Genomic DNA, 22,652 nt, shown 5'->3' with positions numbered 1-22,652 from the left:
CATATAATCAGTCAGTCTATTGAGTTCAGCGTTACAGAAACGTTTCTGCACAAATAAGTGCCTGTTATAATAGAAGCTGACAGGCTTGGTGGATGCAGATTTATTTGAACTATATCTAGAAATAAATCTGTTAGAAGCCTTTCAGTATCTTTATTAAAAAATATCTATCATAGTGTTTTATTCCACCAATGTTTGGCTTCACAGCAATTGCACAACTGAGTTAAAAGTAACTTTTTTTTTTTTTTTTGGAAGGATCGTTTGGGTGAAGATGTAGAAAAGCTTAGAGCAGAACTTGAGCAATTTAAGATGAGGGCCGGCCCTTTAATTGAATCGACACTATGCAGGTAAGTGCACTGAAAGAGGCCTATTGTAAATTCATCTATCAATTTACAGAGCTTCCTAAACCAGTCATTTCAGAGATATGGTGGATGAAACCTTTTCCCTTAACAGCATGGGGTGCAATTCTGAACAGCAAGGCAAAACACTAATGTCTGTACACATACGGAGCCAATTTAAAATCACCAATTAACATAACTTGGGATGTGGGAGCAAATATGGACTACCTACAGAAAATGTATACATACCCAAAGAAAATTGACAAACTACTTACAGACAGTGACTGATTTGGTTACTATTCATTGTATTGTGAGATACAGCAATGTTAAATTGAGCTGAAATGGCACAAACCCAGGACTCTTGGGCTGGGAGACATTAGCATTGCCCACTGTAGTTCTTTGTCAGTATCTTGTGTATTTATTCCATTATTTCTCTTAGCAGCAATTCTTTATTGGTTAAAGACCACCACATGAAAAGCCATTATATAAAAATAACAAATAACAAACATGTAGCATATGCATATGGGCAGATATTGATGGCAACTTAAACAGAAATATGGAACTGTCAGCATTAATTCATTCTTGCGGTAACCAAACACATGAATACTTCCCGCAGTGGATTAAATTAAGAGAGCAGCATACAGTACATTGAGTAGAAGATCACAACAACTTGCTGAGAACTGAAATATTCCACATACTAAAGTGAACATTCAAGTGTCCTGGGGCCTCATGTATAAACGGTGCGTATGCACAAAAATGTTGCGTAAGCACGTTTCCATGCTCAAATCGTGATGTATAAAACCTAAACTTAGCATAAAGCCACGCACATTTTCACGCCAGCTAAATGCTTGGCGTATGCAAGTTTTTCGCTTGGTTTTGCAAACTGGCAGCACCCAGCTTCAAAGCAGTGCTTTTGTTCCAGTGTGGTTTCCCTTTGTTTTTTAGATGCACATCCCTGACACGTCTTTATAAATACACTGAAATAAACTGCTTATTATTTATTAGTTTAATGCATCTGATTGTAATTAACATGTAACAAGATAATGGTTCATGGAATGGTCAAACTATTCTACATTGGCATTGTTACTCTCGCTGCACCTTCTTCTTCTTCTTTCAACTGCTCCCATTACGGGCTGCCACAGCGGATCATCTTTTTCCATATTACTCTCACTGCACCACCACAAGAGTATTTATATCACTGTATCTGAGTGTGAATCACAGCTCTACAGCAGCTGATTGGAAAGAGAATTATTGGTATACAGCATCAAGCACATGCTGCCTCCGCCATGCTGTCTATTGAACTGCTCTCATATGGCAAACGCTTCAGAAACAGTTTCATCCCAAGAACTATAAATGCACTCAATCAGTCCACCAAGTGCTCCTTGTAGAACGCTTTGTACTTATTAGTACAATTACCTCACTGTAAACTTGCGATACAGTTGTAATATTGCACAACCTGAGCCACTTTATAAAGCACGTATTTACATATGATGACGATATCATTTTTGAGATGAAATGCAGCAAAATATGTTTATTACATTCTACAGATAAAATGTTAGCATCATTTAAATAATCTATATTGTTAATAATTAAACATGTGAGGACACGGTGTCACAGCGCTAGTGATGAGTTCCTGCCTCGCACTGTATTCTTGCTAGGGCTGGCATGACACTGGAAGGATAGATGGATGGAATAATTAAACATGTACTACAAAGATATTTCAATGTTCCTTAAAAGTTTTGAAGAATCGGCATTCTAAGCTTACAGATGGCTTGACATCTATTACAGAGCCGACTATGTGGCGATTGGGTATTTGGAGAAAGAAAAGGAAGGACAGGAATTAGGGGTTAGTACATTTGAAAGAGACAGTACTGCTGCAATAAATTATTTCATCGAAGGTCGTGCAAGAATCTTGCGGGAGGCAGGAAAATCTCTGGACAGGGTGCTGGCTCGTCACTATCACTGCGCCACCGTGTTCCCCTGTTTAATAACATGCTTTAACTCCTATCATCATGAAAATCATATCAAGTATACATCTCAGTATTTTAATTATTCAGAGAGCTGTAATATCACGAATGTAATGGATTCTGTTTCCAGTCGAAGGAAGAGAAAGCCCGTTTAAGAAGCACATAGTGATTCACACACACAGAGCACATAGAAGATCAATTGCAAAACAAAGCATTTAACATGTTACTTTAGTTATAATGGGATTTGAGAAACTAGTAAATTAAACAATTTAAAGATTAAGTTTATGATGTTCTACTTTAATAAACTGTGTGATTAAAGTGAAAATTTTGAATTTAAAGTTGACATTTCGTGCTTTTTTCTCAGTGTCCCTATTTTTTTTCTTTTCTCTGTACCCTAATAAGCTTTCATATGACACTCAGGCGGTGGGCTACGACTTGCCTTTTCATGGCGATATCTGACAACTTTGAGCTTTTGAGTTTTTCTGACACTCTATGTCACTCGATTAACTTCCTTTTGTTGTTTATACCACTGTTTAAACCTACAAATAGTACATTTTTCCTTGCCTCCACTTGGTATTCTCTTCTTCTATTTTCCCCTATGCTTTTGCCATTGTCTTTTCATAGAACGCAGAGCTTAAGGGCTATTTATATTGATTTTCTTATTCAAAGAGGCGTAATTCTGGGAGGAGTTTGGGTGGGGCAGCAGGCGCGTGCATGTGCATTACTTTTCACGCTGACTGGGATTTATGGAGTGGAAGAACATGGAAGTTGGCGAACACATAGATTTATGCATCTGGATTTTTTTGTGCGTACGCACATTTCCGCTTTTGTCCTGACGCCATGTTTTAGTGTGAATTCTACGTGTTATACATGAGGCCCCTGGACTGTGACATGTAAGAGTGACACAGGTCACCTAGCACTTGGTTTAGATTATAATGATGATTTTTTCTCTCACCCTCTATTAAGTGATATCCCATGATTTCAGTGAAGTTTGAAATGACTTACAGATGCCAAGAAGAATTAGCTATGACTGCAGCCCAGGTTTATGGGTAGTAATTCTCATTTTGAAGCATATAAACAATAGTGAGGTTTAAAGGTCAAAGGCACATCGCTCTGTAGGCACAACTGAACATGCATATTGAGGTTTGTCTGCTTTCTAATGGCACACATGCTGAGCTTTAACCAGCAGGGCACTCCAAGCACTTGGACCTTGAAATTGTGTTTTTCTCTAGTCAGCATGTCTAGAGCTGTAAGGTTAAGTTGTCATAAAAGCTCACTAATGGGAAGAAGGTCTTGCTATCTGAATGGCAGAAGCAGAGATGCAAGGAGGACATGAGAATCTTTTTAATTTGTTCTTGAATTTTGTCTCTTGATTTTGCTATCACTTTGTTACATTTGTCTTACAAATTATTTCCTCCATCATAGCAACTGTGTAGCAGTACACAATTTACACTTCGCTCTTCATACATTCTTAGGAAATTGCAACACAGTAAAACAGTCATCCCTGAAGATAAGTTTTTCTATAATTACAGAATTATTAATTGAAATTTCCTGTTGTTGTAATATTTTATGTATCGTATATATAAATGTTTACGCGTAGAAGTGTGTGTGTCTGTCTGGCCCGGACGTGAAAGGTGAAGTCGGGGTAAGAGCTTCGCCTCCGAGGATACACAAGCGAGGCCAGCACGTCGGCAAAACGAAACCTCAGAAGAGTCACTCGCTTAGCCGCTAATACAGAAGCGAGGTGAGCACATCGGCAAAATGGTATCCCTCTTTACAAACATTCTACATATGTATTTGTCATGCAAAGACAGTCGCTTAGCCGTTAATGCACAAACAATGCAAGGGTGTCGGCAAAACGAAACCTCCTAGAAGAGAAATGCCCAGAATAGTCCCTTTCAATTACCTAACATCTCTACATTTCAATTTTTTTTTCTGACAATTTCAATAGTTTCTAGGACCCCACACGGGCTTACACAGCTAGTATTATATAAGTTGCGATGAACGACATGCATGAGGGGTGTCCTGACCGGGAGGGAACATATTTCTTTAACTGGAAAGGAGGCCAGCCCACAAGAAAAAAGGTGAAGATAATCCTATCGCCTCCAGAAGACAAGCAGAGGATGCCAGTGCCAGAGTGGGTACACTGGCGTCCAAGCTAGGTTGGACACAAGAGCAATACCCAGCCGGGAGGACAGTAAAATGGAAAGACAGAGGACACAACCCAGCAGGTCTACGGGGTTCCCCAATGCAATAGCAAGCAGTTTCCCTGGGCAATTGTACATGTGCAGATACCCACAAGGTATGCTGGATATTATAGTCCTCTGGAACAGCCTTCTCAGGCACAGTGAGGGCTACCAGGGAATGGTACAGGGATTCTTCATCCTTGTTTTATGGGACTTTCATTTGACCTAGAAGTGCTTCCATCTGGCCATGCCCTAGCACCAGAAATACTCCCGGGTCTGGGGTAAAAGAAGTTGCCCAACCTCATCCAGGCGAGTCCGAGTTGGGTGGAAGTGGACAAAGCTTGTCTGGGAATTGGAGAGGAGGAGTAAGAAATTAGATAATGTGAAGAGATTTATGTTTACTACACTTCTGAAACTTTTGTGGAAAGCAGTTGTGAAAATAAAACATCTTTTTTTTAATGGGACTTGTGTCTGTGAGGTTGTGTCTGGGGTTGGGTGCCCTCTAGGCTTCATAAAGTAATGAAACAATTTAAACAATGCAGATTATCCACCAGATTATGTATGGTGGCAATGATACTTTATCACTCCCATTCAGAATTTTATTAACACCATTTCATGCTTATCTGTTCAAGTAAGTTTTGATTAGAAATCACTGCCCTGAACTTTAACTGTTGCATTTGTCTGGCTTTTATCTCCATAGTGGTGTCTGAAACTAATCTTAATATGGCATTTCAGATGTTGCTTTTTATCTTTTATTCTGCAGAGTGTCCATATTTAATGCTGTAGTATGTGGCTGAACACATAGGAACATGAAATCAGCTGTCTACTAAAGTGAAACGACAGTAAAATATAGTTAAAGGTATATGAGCCATAGCTCAGGAGTAGTTTACCAAACCTGTTGTGTAGTTCTAGGCTGGAGATGACAGTCACATCTGTCCTTGCAATGCCACGACATCATCTTCATGTACGTTCTGTCTCGGGATACCTGTAACATCTATTTTTCCATCAGATCTCTTCATCTGGAATTGCTTTATCTGGTTCAAGGGTGTTCTACTTTCTTAATACAATCATGTGAAAAAAGTAAGCAGATCCTCTTTCAATTTCAATTTCTAAGAAATACCTAAGAATCCAAAAGGATCAACAGGCCTCTGTCAAGACAATTAAAGGATAGGTTTGGTGGTTTTCAAGTCGAAGTTATTTCTTCACAAAAGTGGCATTATATGCATTCAAAATGCAAAGTTGTATTCTAAAAATAAGTGCTTTCAATAAATTTGAAAAAACATCTTGCCCGCTCTGGCACTTTAAAATGGAGGGTATGGAACATGAAGGAAAAGCTTAAAAGTTTACGAAATACGCCCATTTTTACAGCCGAGACAGCTGTGTTTATGATGCATGTTTGTAACAACAAAAGGTTTTTGGAAATACTCATTGTATTGCATGTTCTTAGTTCTGTTTTTCTCATGGTAAAGATATGTTTTCTATTCATAACAATATAGACGTACAGTAAATCAAAACAAAACCAACCGCATAGCATGAAATGTTTACTGTGATTTGGGCTGTCTGGAGCAAACCACAGCTGGTCTTCTTCTAAAATGGCTGAATCTCACAATTTTATATTATATAAAAATGACATGTTTGAACTGTTTTACAATGTGTGAGCAATTGCAATCAATACTCTACTGCTGTCTTGGCTTGAAAAATTGACAGGTTTTGTAATTCTTTAAGCTTTTTCTCCATGCCCAGTATACTGCAATGTAAATGCCATTGTGGGCAAGATATTTGCTTAAATGTATAGAAAATCATTAACTTTAGAATGCAATTTTGCATGACAAATGCATATATAGGATGTTTGTAAGAAAAATCTTTGACTTGAAAAATACCCAAGGTCTACTTTAATGGCATAACCATAACCAAACTTTTGAAGCCCTGGGACCTGAACACCTTTCAACCACTGAGCCCACCATGCATTCCTTTTTAAATCAGAGTAAATCTGTGAGGCCTTCTATTAGAATGCAACAGTACAATGACCCTAAGGAAACCAGCAGGTCAATTACTGCATCGTGGGAAATGTAAAAAGAATCAGTGTTTTGGAATGACCATGTCAAAGTCTAAAGCTCAAATGCAATCAGAAGCTATACTAGGACCTTCTGGGATCTTTGTAAAAATGAATGCCTGTAAACATTAATGAACTTAAGCAGTGCTGTAAATAGGGATGGGCCAAACCATCCCTTTGATTATTTCTCTACACATCTCTTGTTGCGGCGGCACGGTGGCGCAGTGGGTAGCGCTGCTGCCTCGCAGTTAGGAGACCCGGGTTCGCTTCCTGGGTCCTCCCTGCATGGAGTTTGCATGTTCTCCCCGTGTCTGCGTGGGTTTCCTCCGGGCGCTCCGGTTTCCTCCCACAGTCCAAAGACATGCAGACTAGGTAGATTGGCGATTCTAAATTGGCCCTAGTGTGTGCTTGGTGTGTGTTTGTGTGTGTCCTGCGGTGGGTTGGCACCCTGCCCGGGATTGGTTCCTGCCTTGTGCCCTGTGTTGGCTGGGATTGGCTCCAGCAGACCCCCGCGGCCCTGTGTTCTGATTCAGCGGGTTGGAAAATGGATGAATGGATGGATCTCTTGTTGCTCAAAGCTTTTTTGACATCATTCTACAATCTGAAGATATCCTTGTGGTAATTCCGCCACTCCTGCCATGGGCAAGTGACACAATCTACTGCCTGGACTGCCTTATTGATCTCATAATGCTGTCCTCACACCTCATCTTCTTCAAATCCAGACTTTCTTCAAGTTTCTACTTGAAGAAAAGATGGACAGTGTAAGGCTCAACAATTTCTCGAAATGATCATATTTACTACAGGTTAGATTTAACTAGGTTTATAAATTTGTAGGGGTTAAGTGATTATTAGTTATCCTCTAATATTTGAAACAGGGAAATGGAAGAGTCTGCGCTTACTTTTTTGCATGAGTGTTACAGTAGTATTTTACAAGATGAATTGTATCTTTTCTTCTCCATATTGTAGACTGGCTATGTGTGATGTTACTTGAGATATGCACAATATCATGTGCCAGTGAGCACTGTTAGTGTACACAGAAATTGTGAATGACTTCTATTCAGTTAGAATATATTGCTTCATTTTAGTTAAATGCCATAATCAAGTCAAAGAACAAAGTTAATGTTGGAGTAAGAAGAAATTAAAGAAATTAAAAATGGCAGCTGAGGAAAACAGCTTATGTTGGTGTACAAAGTCTTTATTTCTTAATTGCATTAGGTAGATGTTTTAAAATCTTCTTGATTCAAGAGGTCTTATTCCATTATCATGCCAAATCAAGGCATATAATATCCAAAAATGTGATTTTAACTGCCTTCCCTATTTGACGCAGTCATTTAATAACATGCAATGCCTGGTGACTGCTTGGATAAAGTAGGCTGAAGATTTCTGCACAGTACCAGTGCTAATAGTGCAATAATACATTTCATAAAAGCATTTTTAATATGATGCAAAGAACTTTTATTTTATTAACAATTAACATAATTTGTAGTTTATCCAGATATGTGATAAGCTTGTTAATGTTTGTATATTTGGTATACAGTATATTGATAAACTAGTAAAGTAACTACCCACCATTCACATTCCTAACTCAACCATCCAATTTAGGATTTCAATAACTTGGTGCTTATCATGTCAAAAACAAAGAGTGATTCTCATAATTTGTACAATTATACATCTTTACTCTCTGAACATGGATGTCCTTTGGATCACCACTTTAAACAGTCACTGTGATTGAGGTTGCTTTTTGCTGCTGAATGAGCTCAAAACCATTCTGTGCAGCCGTACCCTGGCACATGATGTACTTTAGTCTTGGGTTGATATTGGAAAAATTCATTAGAATGTATTCATTTTTACATGTTTTTAGATTATGTATTGACTTTTAGGTAGTTGGCTGCACAGAGATGCAACTACAACACAGGTCTAAGACACTGGGGTTGAAACTCAGCCTGGTCAGTGTCCACGTAGAGTTTGCACATTCTCTCGATTTCTGCATGTCTACAGTTTGCTGCTCCATTGCCAAGTTAGGCTGATTACATTAAACTAGCGTAGTGAAAGTGGAAATGGATCTTAGCAGGAGTGTACCCAGAAATGGACTGGTACACCATACAATGTTAGCTCCTACCTTGCACTACATTCTGCTTGGACAGGCTCCAGTCCTCTCATGAGTCAAATCCAGAGAATGGCGTGGATAATTTATAGAGAATAGGAAAAGAATGCTAAACTCCATAATTTATTTTCACTTTAGCATTTTTTTTAGTGTTGTCATAGTTAGTGAAAATGTCCAGAAACATGTGAAACCCTCTGTGTTAATTTTAAGTTTCTTTCCAGCCTGTGATTAACAACACCCTCCATATCACCAGCCATACCTGTCTTTATTATCTGTCTATCACCTCATTTCCCATAAGGACTCATTGTGCCTTAATCTAAAGTAAAAAAAAAATCAACTTTTCTTCTCACACATCTCTGGCAACAGTTATCTTTGTCAGCAGCCTTCAAGCAGCCATTGTCATCAAATGTCTGAGCTTACCGCTGGCACTTGACCTTTTGAATACAGTCACTTAGATGCCAACAGCTCTCGGGCAAAGTACTTTTGCAGACAGTTGTGAACAGATTTTGATAGTTAATGTTGGGGGGGGGGGGGGGGGGGGGGGAGGGGGAGGGGGGCAGGTGATGATAATAGAAATAATCAAAATCCAGTGTACTGCTTCACAGGATAACGGTTCCTTGAGGCTAGACTACGGACTAAGTCAATCAATCTTTAATTTGACATAGCACCTTTCATGGAAGATTGTCTTATACACATGCAATATTCCGAACAATGAAACATAGTACGTGAGGCTGTGTTGTATTAGGGTTTCTGACTTGCACAGACAGTCTGCCACAAATTATGATGTGGTGGTTCTGGTCTCCACACTATCATAAAGACACAGCAGCACCAAAAGCAATGTGGGCAAGAGCTGCTAAGTGTGTCTCATTATTAAAATGCATGTCTTACTCTAGCAGGACAATAAATCCTTCAGTTCAGTCTTTCACTTGCATTAGAAGAGTATTAATAACACAAAAAATCTGTTCTAAAACCATCTGCATTTATGTTTAGTCCCTGTTTCAAACACCATCCCAGTCAGCTATCATCATTTCAGCATGATTTCAAACACATATGCATACACATTCGGGTGTATTTCATATTTCATTTTTGTTCTTTGGTACAAAAATAACTTAATGCCTTCAGCATCATGGATATGATGAAATCCTGATTATTCAAATTGATGAGTAAAACACCTAATTAGTGAAACGTTAGTTTGAATCAGAAAATAATTTCTCCTGCAGGTGCATTGAGAATTCATTAAAATATAAAATTTTTTTGGAAAATGAATACCATTTTCTGTCTGGTTGACATGTCAGAGCAATCATTAGGTTTTGTTGTCTAAGAGCTACAAGAGACTGATTTCAAATCCTGACTTGGTCACTGTCTGTATTCATTTTGTGTGTGAGGTTTTCATCCACTTTCCAAAAACAGAAGTACTGAGCGGGGACTCTCAATTGACCAGGTATACGTGAGTGCCCCAGGTTATGACATTTCTATTCCAGTTTTCTTCCCTCCTATACCTGATGCTTCGGGGAAAGTCCCAACCTAAAATGTCTTTTTAGTTAAGTGGGTTTAGAGTACCATGACCGTCATCCATGACACTGTGAACATAAACAGGACTAAGTAGGTAAATTAATGGTACACAGGTAAGTTAATGGAAGGAATTATTAAGGATAAGTTTAAACAACAACTGGCAAGGACAGGAGTTATTCTGAACAGTCAGCATGGGCTCAGATGAGGGAGGTCGTGTTTTACTAACATGCTGAAATTCAATGAGGAAGCAATAAAAGGATGCAATCAAAGTGGAGCATATGATATTCTTTATCTTGACTTTCAAAAGCATTTGATAAAGTCCCACATGAGAGATTGGACATTAAAGAAGTGGGAGTTCAGGGTGTTGTTTGTGGATGGGTGTAAAATTGACTCAGACACAGGCAGTAGAGAGTTATGGTGTGAGGAACCTTATCAGATTTGGCTGATGTTAAGAGTGGTGTTCCACAGGGGTCAGTGCTCAGACCGCTGATATTTTTAATATATATTAATGATTTAGATAGGAATATAAGTAACAAGCTGGTTAAGTTTGCAGATGACACCAAGATAGATAGATTGGCAGATAATCATTACAGAGGGGCTTGGACAGCATACAGGATTGGGCAGATTTGTGGCAGATGAAATTTAATGTCAATAAATGTTAGGTATTACACTTAGGAAGTAAAAATGTTAGGTTTGAATACACAATGGGAGGTCTGAAAATCGAAAGTACACATTATGAGAAGGAGTTAGGAGACGCAGACCGAGCCTCCACTCCTCTTTGACTCCCGCTGCCATCCCAGGTCTTGTGGTGGAGGTCATCTGGAGTCCTCCATGGTCAACGGGAGCAACCCTCAGCCCCCTCAAACGCTGGCCACATGCTCCTCTCCCAGGGCTCCATTCCTGTTCACTTGCTTCCTTTTGTCTTGTACCAGCTCTCATGTGCTCCTGCCCTTTTCTCTGTCCTTTTCTTTAACCTCCATGCCTGTTTTCATTTCTTTTTGTTCACCATTTTGTGTGAATTCTTTTTGTCCTCTGCTGCTTAAATGGGTACAGTCATGATGAGCTGCACCCTCTGAGGCGTCATTGAGGTGCCTGACTGATCCACCCACCACCGCATGTGTATGCAGCCTGGCCAGCCAGCTCCTCAATTAACCGTGGAGCAAAGCACACTTGAACACACCCACGCCCAATTGGCACGAGCACCTTTTTAGGGTGTGATTATATATTTAAAATTAGCCACCTTTTGCAAAGCCACGGACCCACTATACCACAATAGCACATTTACCATACGGAATTCACCTGAAACTTTTATGGAATAATTACAAAATAAAATAATAATATAATAATAATAATTTAAAAATAAACATACATAAATTAATACCATTTATTTTAACATGTAAACATGTAACAGTGATAACATGCTTATTCTTGAAATCTTGATGTAATAGTCATGAATATTTTACAGTTGTAAGTCATGGTAGTGGAGGTAAAGAAGAAATCAAAAAGACCAGATGGCAAGATTGCAGATACCATAAACTTCTACCTGCCTGAAGACTTAAGTAGCAGCAAAGACCTTTTAGCTTAGGCAAAATAGACACCCAGCACCTCTTCGGCATTCTATAATATATTACATTATCTGAGTCACCATCTATTATAAAATCACGGTGATCTGAAAATGATGCTGGTTTCTCTTACATACTCCTTACAAATGCTTTGAAACTTTATGATGGTGTAGAGTCAGATGGTGCTACAGAAGGAAAACAAGACGGGAAAGTGTAAGAGAGAGAGGTTTTAATGCAAAGCGCCGCAAATTTTGTTACACATGAATGGCTATCACACAACTACACAATGCAAATAACACTGCAGAGGGTGGTGAAGATGGAAGAATGTTACTTGTCCATAGCTCTCTTCTGTGCAGGACATGCATGTGATGATTTAGAAAGGCAATGTATGGCTATCATACAACTGTGCAGTGTAAATAGCCAAATCAACCTCTCCGAGATGAAATAATTTAAGTATATAACTATTAAGGTTTAACATATTCTTAGACAAAGGCTAATGATGACAAAGAAAATGGCAAATTGAAAATGTATGCTTTGCTTACTGTTTTTGCTTGATGTGTCTCTGTTGGAAAATTTTCAGCGAGATAAAAACAACAAACTACCTTTTAAATGTATGAACTAGAGGAGAGCCTTAAACATAAAATAAAGCTTTACAAAACTCATTGGTTAAGTATATTTATGATCTGTTCATATCAGGTCTCATCTGGACACCTCAGGGGAGTTACGATATTCAATGGGATCCCTCGCTGACAGTCAACCAGATCACTATCGGTCAGCCAAGGTAATAAGAAGGCCAAGAAGGGGTCGTATGGCTCTGCGCAGGGATGACCAAAAGGTTGGTCCTTCTGATTTCTTTAAATACTAATTGTGGTCAGACTTTGGTGGGGGTGGGGGTTGGTAGGGGGAGTTTAGTTTGTGACAATATTCAACACAAACTGAGGAACTGAAGAACTGAAAAGGAAACATACAGGACTCTTGATGGAATATCACATTTATTCTAGGGTATTATTTTTTTGTTGCAGAAAGGGAAAATGTGTTTTTTCATAATAGAATATGTAACAGGGGGGTGCTGAAAAATAATGCTAATGGAGTCCATAGTTATGTCAAAAATGTAAAAAAAGGACAATTGTCTGAAAAAATACAAAATGTCAATGGAAAAAAGAGCAAGTGTAACATAAACCCAACGTGGACCACTGATTCTACCTGTACTGACTTCATCTCTGAATGTCCAGTGGAGTGGCTAACCTGCATTCATACCTCCCAACATACCCCTTAAGCATGCTACTCACTCGTTCAGTCTTCTCCCTTTCTCTGATTTTTCTAATCATGACATCCCTATTAGGAATTTCTGACCATCTCACATCCTGCTTCTGTAAAGGTAACTGGGGAAGGTCTTTAAATCCAATTCTACCGTTATTACCAAGCCAATCCTCCAAAACCCCCCTTTTGGTTATTAAATGACTTTCTAAAGTTTTAAGATGAAAAGCTAAAATGGTCCCATCTGGCAACTGCAGTTAGCCCTGCAACTCAAGATCTTGCTCTGTCTTAAGCAATTCTGGTGCATGACTTCAGTTTGACATATAAAGCTTCCTCAATGACAGAGGTGAAATTGAATCTAGAGTCGGGGTTAAAAAGGCAGATGGCAAGAAGAACAGGCCAGACCTGTGTTTGAGAAAGAGAGAACAAGAAGATGAAATAAGACATACATGAAAGTGCTTATGAGATAGTCACGTCAAGCTATTATTGTGGCCAGAGATGAAAAATATGTATGCCAAGAAGGAAAGGATCAAAAATAATGTAAGCTGGTAGGACCAGGAGATGAAGTACCTCATAATGCCTAGTAAGCCTTTCCCTAAACATGCTGTGCATTAAAGTTTGGTTTTTATTTATTATTTAATCCATATACTTGGGCGCTAACAGATGTGTGCTTCCATCTCTGCCATGTAGATCTCTGAACGTGTGACTAGCTATAGAGTGTACTTACTGGCACCAATACAACAGGGCTCATGAAAATAAATAAACAAGAAAGGTGACACTCAAAATAATGATAACAATAATATAATGCAAATAATGTTATGGTAATATGAAAAATTCTGAATAAATTGTAATAGTCTATAGTTCAGAACATTAATAACAATAAGAAAATGTTAATGTTTAGGTAAGGAGAATTCGTAAACAGCTACCTCACCAGCTAGAAAGGCTAAAAGTCTCATGTACTGAAGCCCAGAATTGGAGCAAATTTGTTTTTTTTTTAACTTTTACTGTGTATTTTAGGGTTCACTCTTTTATGCCTCCACCTGTTGTGTGTTTAATTTTGATACTTTTAACCTCATATACATTATTATTATATACAGTATATTATTATAATGTTATAATGTATTATGGCTAATTTTATGTATAATTACATATAACTTTTTTAAGTATAACCTATATATAAAAATGTTATTTGGCCTTAATAAATAGTAAATTTGGTCTCAGTGTTAGAAACAACATTAAATAAAATGAAATGCCTATTTAGTTTTTTTTAATAAAGTACTGTAAATTTGCTGATCAGGCTAAATCATTAGGGGACCATGACTGGGGTCGACCACAGCAGATCAGTGTTCTGGGGAGTCATGCTTTTGAAAGCGACACAGAGATGTCTGATATTGATGACGACGACAGAGAAACCATCTTCAGTTCTATGGATCTTCTATCTCCAAGTGGACATTCTGACGCTCAGACGCTGGCTATGATGCTGCAAGAACAACTGGATGCCATTAACAAGGAGATCAGGTAAGCTAATTAGATAAACTTATACAGAATTATTTTATACAGGTAAAGTTTCTAACAAAGGTGAGTTGTGCTTTCAGGTGAGATTGTTTAACTTTTTTAAAAAAAGTGTAAGAATGTTGATGGACAAAGGCTGCTACTGTTACCACTGACTGTTTGTGTCCTACTACTTGTACTGCGCTTTTTTATGGATAGAAGTCACAGATAACATGCAAAGCTGTACACAACATACATAAGTGTCTGGATGTTTCTTGGTGTATCTGGTTAATGCGGTTAAGCACTACAGTGAGATGTACAATTTTCATTAAAATAAGAGGCAGCATAACAAATGTGGAGAAAGTCTCCATGGAAACTGATGGAAGAAGGAGAGTTCTGTAAGTCTGTGTGTTGACGCTGCGTGACTTGTCATTTCTGAGTCTTAAGAATGTAGAAAAAAAGCACTTTATTATTTTAATTCTCAAGATTTCTGGACATTTTTTCTACTCACTTAAACTGCATGTTATATTCAATTAATCTGTGTTGCTTGTGTAATGGGACATTGCCACCGCGGTCCATGGTCTTCTGAAAAAAGCAAAATTAGACTTCAGATGTCCTAAGCCAACTAGCTGCCCTCCTCTTTCAGTGTTTTTAGCATTTAGCATCCAAACACACAAACTCATAAGACAGTTTTATGTGATTGTCCAGTGCTATGGAATTAAACATTGACGCATACAGTTATTTGTGTTCTTTCATGGACATAATTAGTGGAATATCATGAAAATAAAAAAAATAACATGATGGAAAATGGTCAGTAGCAGTTGATAATGATTGTCACATTTTTTTTGTTCCTAGGATAAGTAAAGAGAAGTCAAGCAACTTGACACCTTTTTTGATTAGCCGTTTTGCTTGACTTCTCATTGAATCCATAATGGCTAACACGTTGCAACACCCTACTACTATAGGAAAAGTACAAAAATCTTACTGCAGTATGAATACATTAATCACTTACACTTCATGAAAGTCTTGAGTCTTAAGCCTGAATTTAAAGGTTGAAACTGGTGGGACATTCCTTATACATGCAAGTAGCCAAATTCACATTTTTGTGAAACTGTTATTCTTTGGTATTCTTGAAATTTTAAGAAGGTCAGTCTTCACCTTGTAATCGTAGTGTGTGCTGCTCCAGATGCATGTCTTCATATGCGGCTCTCACTTGACAAAATGTAATTCTTGTGAAACAAAGCTCTGTCTCAACTCTAGCTGTATTGAACTTACACAGTACATGTTCTATATCTGCCCATCTACAGCCCTGAAATAACATTACTGTGCATGGGTATACTGTATTTAAAACTAATGATATATTATATACACTCACAGGCCACTTTATTAGGTACACCTGTTCATGGCTTGTTAATATACTGTATATATCCAATCTGCCAGTCATGTGGCAGCAACTCAATGCATTTAAGCATGTAGGCATTGTGAAGATGACGTGCTGAAATTCAAACTGAGCACCAGAATGGGGCAGAAGGGTGATTTAAGTGACTTTGAACATGGTATTTTTGTTGTTGCCAGACAGCCTGGTCTGGATATTTCAGAAAATGTGATTCTACTCGGATTTTTCACACAAAACCATTACCATTACAGAGAATGGTCCAAAAAAAGGGAAATATCCAGTGAGCAGCAGTTCTCTGAGTGAAAGTGCCTGGTTGATTACAGAGGTCAGAGGAGAATGGCCAGACTGGTTCGAGCTGATAGAAAGGCAGCAGTAACTCAAATAACCACTCGTTACAACTGAGGTATGCAGAAGAGAAGCTCTGAATGCACAATATGTCAAACCTTGAAGCAGATGGGCTGCAGCAGCAGGAGACCACACCGGGTGCCACTCCAATCAGCTAAGAATAGGCAACAGAGGCTACAATTCACACTGGCTCACCAAAATTGGACGACAGAAGATTGGAAAAATATTTCCTGGTCTGATGAGTTTTGCTGTGACATTGGGATGGTAGGGTCAGTATTTGGTATCAGCAACATGAAAGCATGGATCTATCCTGCCTTGTGTCAACGGTTCAGGCTGGTAGTGGTGGTGTAATGGTGTAGGGAATATTTTCTTCACACTTTGGGCCCCTTATTACCAATTGAGCATTGTTTAAATCCCACAGCCTACCTGAGTATTGTTGCTGACCACCATGTCTATCCCTTTATGACCGCAGTGTACCCATCTTCTGATGGCTCCTTCCAGTGGGATAACGCACCATGTCACAAAACTCAGATCATCTCAGACTGGTTTCTTGAACAAGACAATGAATTCATTGTACTCAAATGGACTCCACAGTCACAAGATCTCAATCCAATAGAGTACCTTTGTGATGTGGTGGAACGAGAGATTTGCATCATGGAAGTGCAGCGGACAAATCTACAGCAACTGCATGATACTATCATGTTAATATGGACCAAAATCCCTGAGGAATGTTTCCAGCACTTTGCTGAATCTATGCCATGAAGAATTACTTCAGTTCTGAAGGGAAAAGGGAGTCCAATTCAGTACTAGCAAGGTATACCTAATAAAGTGGCTGGTGAGTTGCTGCAACTGACAACTTTAAATTTTCCTTAAGAACAAAAGGACTTGCATTCATATGTGTGTCCTGTAGAAGTGTGACATCCCAACTAAGATTGGTTCCTATTTTGCATGTGATTTATGACCAAAAGCCAAGAAAAATTATTCAATGGGTTCAATAAATTAATGAATGGTTGGATATTGAGTTATCTTCTTTGTCTTTTTGTGGGTGCAACACATTAAAACTATATACAGTATATTATAGACCTCTGTTAGGATCACATACACAGAATGACTTCTTTCAACGGTGTCAAACCCACAATGGACTAATCAGATACAATGAGTGAAAGGAGTATTACATTGTTGGAGGTGGGAACAACATTTTTTAATTACTTTCCATTTCTGTCCATCTGATACCTTTATTTAGTTGTATAAGTGAGTATAAGTTAGATCATTGAATTAGTTTTTATGTATTTTGTCTTTGTGGACATATAAATATCTTTGCTTGATTCAGAAATAACATTTTCATGGCTTCTATCCATTGTAATGAAGATTGGAAAAACAGGATTCAAACTGAAATCCGAGTAGCCTTTGTGATATATAAACTTGGCATCTGCCATTATTGAAACTCTGTTGCCTTAGTTTGCCATTCTAAACCCAAACATAAAGAGGCAATGCCATACTTCTCTTTTGCAGAACGTAAGGTCTTCTTTGCTGAATTGATAAATATGCTGGCATAATTGAAATGACAAAGTTTTCTACAGCAAAAATTTTGATGTCAAGCAATATATATTTTCAGGTTAATTCAGGAAGAAAAGGAGTCGACAGAACTGCGTGCTGAGGAAATTGAAAATCGTGTTGCTAGTGTCAGCCTTGAAGGGTTAAATCTAGCTCGAGCTCACCCTGGGACCTCAATTACTGGCTCTGTGACTGCTTCATCTCTGGCCAGTTCTTCACCACCAAGTGGTCATTCTACACCAAAACTTACACCCCGCAGCCCTGCTCGTGAGATGGACCGAATGGGGATTATGACCTTGGTAAGTATGTTGAACTAGCATCGAACAGATCATCCTTAAAAGCCTCTTATCTAAGATCTTAGTAGTACTTGTGATTGGGCATCTTTGTCCATCATACTTTATGTTTAAACCTTTTAACATTATTGAAGAATTGAAAAGAACATTCTGAATAATTAGGAATTAAAAACAAATTATTTTTCAACACAAATAAAAATAAAACATTAGTATAGCTCCTTTCCCATGCTTAAATTGCTGCCACAGAACTAGTCTTTGAGACTAATGCTTTTCCTCCTGGTATTCCAGTGCTTTGTGGGTGCTTGCATGAGTGTTCCTGTCCTGTTTTATTAGAAATGGTCCCGTAACCCTGCTTTTCTCTCCCAGACTATACTTTTCTTTGCTTTACATGGATGCTTGGACATGTCTATTAGTTCCCTGTCCTGTTGACTAAGTCCGGCCAAGTCTTGTTAACAATGACATGTGGTCTTTAATGACCTCTTGCTATTAGTGTAATCGAGTCATGCTGGATAATCTTGAGGTTTCTGGGTGTCCCGGTGCTTGCAGTATTAGTGTATTCCTGTAGTAAGAGGCATCTGGAATTATCCTCCTCAATTTAGTAATATCCCCTGTAACACCAAGGTAGTCGGTGAAAGGAGATGAAGCCAACATATGACAACATGTCATTTTTTTTTATGTTTTCTGATTTGGAAAACTCATAGTATTTATATTAGATCTTTACTCTTTCAAAAAAACAATTTTTTGAAAATTACAAGAAATAAAAATAAATAATGAACAGTGATTGTTAGTACTGGGCTTAATTGCTGTCTATTTCAATTATGTTGTAGTCCATCAAGAGTAATTAACCAGCAGCCGAGTGTCCCAAAACATATGTAACCACCACATGCTTCTGAGCAGGGTATTCTAATCGCAATGAAATAGCGACCAACACACAAGCTGTTTGGCTCAAAGAAGTTACTTTATGACTCATGATGTATATTAGACTGAATTACTTCATTTTAATCAATTTGTTTGGATGAGCTAATTTTGCTTAATCTGACTCTGAATGGTAAATTGTTTTTGGGCTTTTTTATAGTCATGTACTGGCCATATTCAAAAAAAGACTCTGGATAAGTGTACTTGGTGTCTAAGTTCATTGGGTTTTGTTGTTTTTGTTTTCTGATCAGATGCTGTGTATTGTAATGAGAAACAAAGACAGAAAAAAGGTTTGGGGGGTACCACCCTGTATATGGTATCTCGAAAGAAAAGAATTGTGTGATGTTCCGCCATGTAGGCTGTCAAGATTGAGTCACCAATAAGCACTGTATACAGAGGAAAGGTCATGAGCTTTTATAGTTGAGGGACAGGAACAGGTGGGTTATCTGGAGGGAAGGCGGACGTGAGGTCATCAGGGGGTGTGGTCTGAAGCCAGAAGTGGAAGGAGATTAATTCTTACTGCTCCTGTAAGAATGGGAGAAAAGGTATTAGTACACTTGATCACCCCCTGTGCCTGCGTTTCAGCGTTAGTCAGACCCCCAAGCTGTCTTCCATGCACATGTGTGTGACAATATATATATATATATTCAGAATATTCAGGTCAAGAGATGATTTGTCCACTGATTACCACTTTCTCAGAGTGTTGGCCGGATATATTTAGGAAACCTTAATAGACAGGTATGGCATCTTGGGAGAGCCTTAGAGGAGACATCTCCTTGGGATGAACTCACCTTTGGAAGAGCTTCTCCTCCATATCAGAGCTAGTTTTAGGCATGTAATCAGAATGATTGTTTAATAGATGATTGATTTGTAGAAGTTTATAGTTGACACTGCTGCAATGAGCCTAGATGAAACGACTGTCAGCCACGTAATGATGGCAGCCCAGTGACCTATAGGTGGAGTGTAATTAATGAAAGCAGCGGTAAAAGTATTGATAGTGCAAAGAGGTCTAGAAATTTGACAGAGATCTTCTGGCAGATCAATAAGGTGTAAGCTGCAGCAATGACTGAAGCAAATGCCCATGGTTTGGAGGAATTGTTTGATGCCATGGAGGATCACTTTTGAATGGCTTCAAAGAGATTGTAGCAAACCATTTACTAGGTCAAGAAATGAAGGCAGATTGTCCTCAAAAACTAAGAAACATTGACATGCATTTGGACATGTCCCTAAAAAGTCAAAGAAACATATAACCTGAAAAATCTGTATAACCCGGGGACCGCCCTACTAAAAACAGGAAGCTATGCAGGAATATCTGATGTGGTGGCATCCAACAGTGTGGTAACAGTCACACTCATACTTGAAAAGGTGGATTTTGGTTGAGATGGTGATAGTCAATGTCTGATTTGCATGCTATGGCCAGAAAACTGGAAAGCATGAGTCTAGATTTGGTTATGAGCAAAGCTTGGAAAGCTTGTACCAAAGGACACTAATTTATTTAATTAATCTGAAGTCACAAAATAGAGTAATACAAAACATTTGTCAAAAATAACTAGAAAAGATTTGTAACAGGAAAACTAAAGTTCATATCACTAAAGTTTGAAACATTCAAACGTGTAAGCTGTAAAAACAAATTATGGAAGCATCACTGCTACAAAAAAGCAACTTAGGAGAGGAAGCAAATACAAAATGTCTCTAAGAAGATGCCACCAATATTGTGAATAATCAGCATTCCTTTATTTCAGTTAAACACAGAAATAAATTGTACCCAAATTTTATCTAACAATAAAAACTGAGAATTGTGACCGATCAATGGTAATGGACAGACAGACCACATGGCAGGGATATTATCCAAAGAATGAGAGACTTTTTGTATCTAGACAATTGTGAAAGGTATACTGAATACCAAAAAGTCTTTTACACACAGCTTTACTTCAAAATTTTCATACAGTATGCTTAGATTATGACCTTTTCCTACTAAATGTGGTATGACAGAACAGTACTAAAGTATTTGGTCTTCTCAGATTTCACTAAAAATTGTCATATATAAATGTTATTACAGTATGAAGCAAATGTAAAAATCTCTGTTACTTTGCTGATAGCTCAACATGTAAAGAACTGCCACTTAAAAAATTCTCAAATTTGCGTAAAATGGGATCTTTGCCATTTTGTTCAATACAATTTTTATCTTTTGAACAGAGGGACGCAAGGGAGAAGCCCCTTTGTAGGAATCTGCTCATCTCCTGCTCAGAGCTCAATACTTTGCTTTTACTGTTTGTTTTCTTTACTGGTTCATCCTTTACGGCCCTGTTAATGACTCTTATACTTGTACATCCCAAACACTAGCCACAAAAGACAATTCTCTCTGCATTTATATAAAAAATGAAAACTGGGCAAAAATGCATTACACCAGGAGTGTCCAACTCTGGTCCTGGTGGGCTGCAGTGGCTGCAGGTTTTCATTCTAACAATCGTCTTAATTAGTGAGCAGTTTTCACTGCTAATTAACTCCTTCTCCCTTCATTTTAATAGCCCAGTTTTTAAAGATTCAGTCCCCTGAATTGATTCGTTTCTTTATTAAATGGCAGCCAAACAGAAATGAGATGTGAAATGAGCCAACAGATGACCAGCTAAACTGGAATGTCAGATTCCAGCCAATTTCACTCCAACCAGTTTCTTAATGAGAAGCCAATTCTTGCTGTTGATTAAAGTCGTTATTGACTATCATGACTTGTTGCTGCTGTCATTCTGCCACAGCAGATTGTTGATTTTCTGTTTTTTCTGAGACCACCATCAAGATGTTTTGGTGACCTGAGCAGACCAACATGACCGAGATCTTCACCTGTCTTTATTTTCAGGTTAGCTGGTCATGTGGCGGCTTGTTTTATGTCTCGTTATTGTTTGGATGCAAATTAAGGAAAAGAAACAACTAAGGGGTCTGAGTCACGTCAATTAAAACTAAGGCAAAACAAGTTCATCAGCAGCAAAAACGGCTCACTAGTTAAGAAGATGGTTAGAATGAAAACCTGCAGCCCACCAGGACTGGAATTGGACACCCCTGCTACACCATCACAGGCTTTCTTTGCAAATTGTTTACAAGACTTCATTTTTGTTCTAAAACAGTATTTTTCTACTATGCACCTGTTGCTTCTTTTTTAACTTACAGTCCCTTTACATGAGACATTTTTTGAAGCCTCTGGTATTATTGGGGTTTGCTCAGTTGAATTTTAAAGTAAAGTTAGAAACATTTATACTGGAAGTATGCAATAGCGTGAACATTTTATAGTGCAGTATTAAACAAGAACTTCGTTAAACTAAAGTCAAATTCATACAGTTTTACAAAAAATACAACATAATTAAATGCTTGAAAAATATTTCATTAATTTATTTATTTATTAATAAGAAATAGGTATAATGAGATGGATATATTTGCATATTTTGACGCAGTAAATTAAATCTTGGCTTAATTTGTGTCAGCGTGGATGTGACTGCGACTTCAACATTGTTAAGACTTGAGTGTTTTTTATTTTTATAGAACCAGCGTTGAAAAAGTCACATTCACATAACTAGGTGGTGGCAAATGGTAGAAGAGGTGTCATTGCTATCTCAAGGAGTACTGGAAACTCAGCCTTAATGTCAAGACACAAAGTATTCAAGGATTTCTTTGACAATCCAACCTTAAAATG

The 22,652-nt window shown here is 38.1% G+C and overlaps 1 protein-coding gene across 7 annotated transcripts in view; it reads left to right on the top strand.

Moving 5' to 3' along the window:
• Positions 1 to 22,652, top strand: part of ppfia2 (PTPRF interacting protein alpha 2) — a 960,214-nt gene that overhangs the window by 820,471 nt on the left and 117,091 nt on the right. For all 7 annotated transcript variants that reach the window (XM_051919721.1, XM_051919713.1, XM_051919703.1 and 4 more), the window contains 4 exons: positions 253 to 344; positions 12,416 to 12,554; positions 14,274 to 14,494; positions 17,824 to 18,061. In XM_051919721.1, coding sequence (XP_051775681.1) covers positions 253 to 344; positions 12,416 to 12,554; positions 14,274 to 14,494; positions 17,824 to 18,061 — 690 coding nt within the window. The remainder of the gene's footprint in view (positions 1 to 252; positions 345 to 12,415; positions 12,555 to 14,273; positions 14,495 to 17,823; positions 18,062 to 22,652) is intronic.

The sequence above is a fragment of the Erpetoichthys calabaricus genome, chromosome 1 (genome assembly GCF_900747795.2).
Source record: "Erpetoichthys calabaricus chromosome 1, fErpCal1.3, whole genome shotgun sequence".
NCBI lineage: Eukaryota > Metazoa > Chordata > Cladistia > Polypteriformes > Polypteridae > Erpetoichthys > Erpetoichthys calabaricus.
Note: the sequence above shows the minus strand (reverse complement) of the source record. Positions and strands in the feature narration are given on the sequence as shown.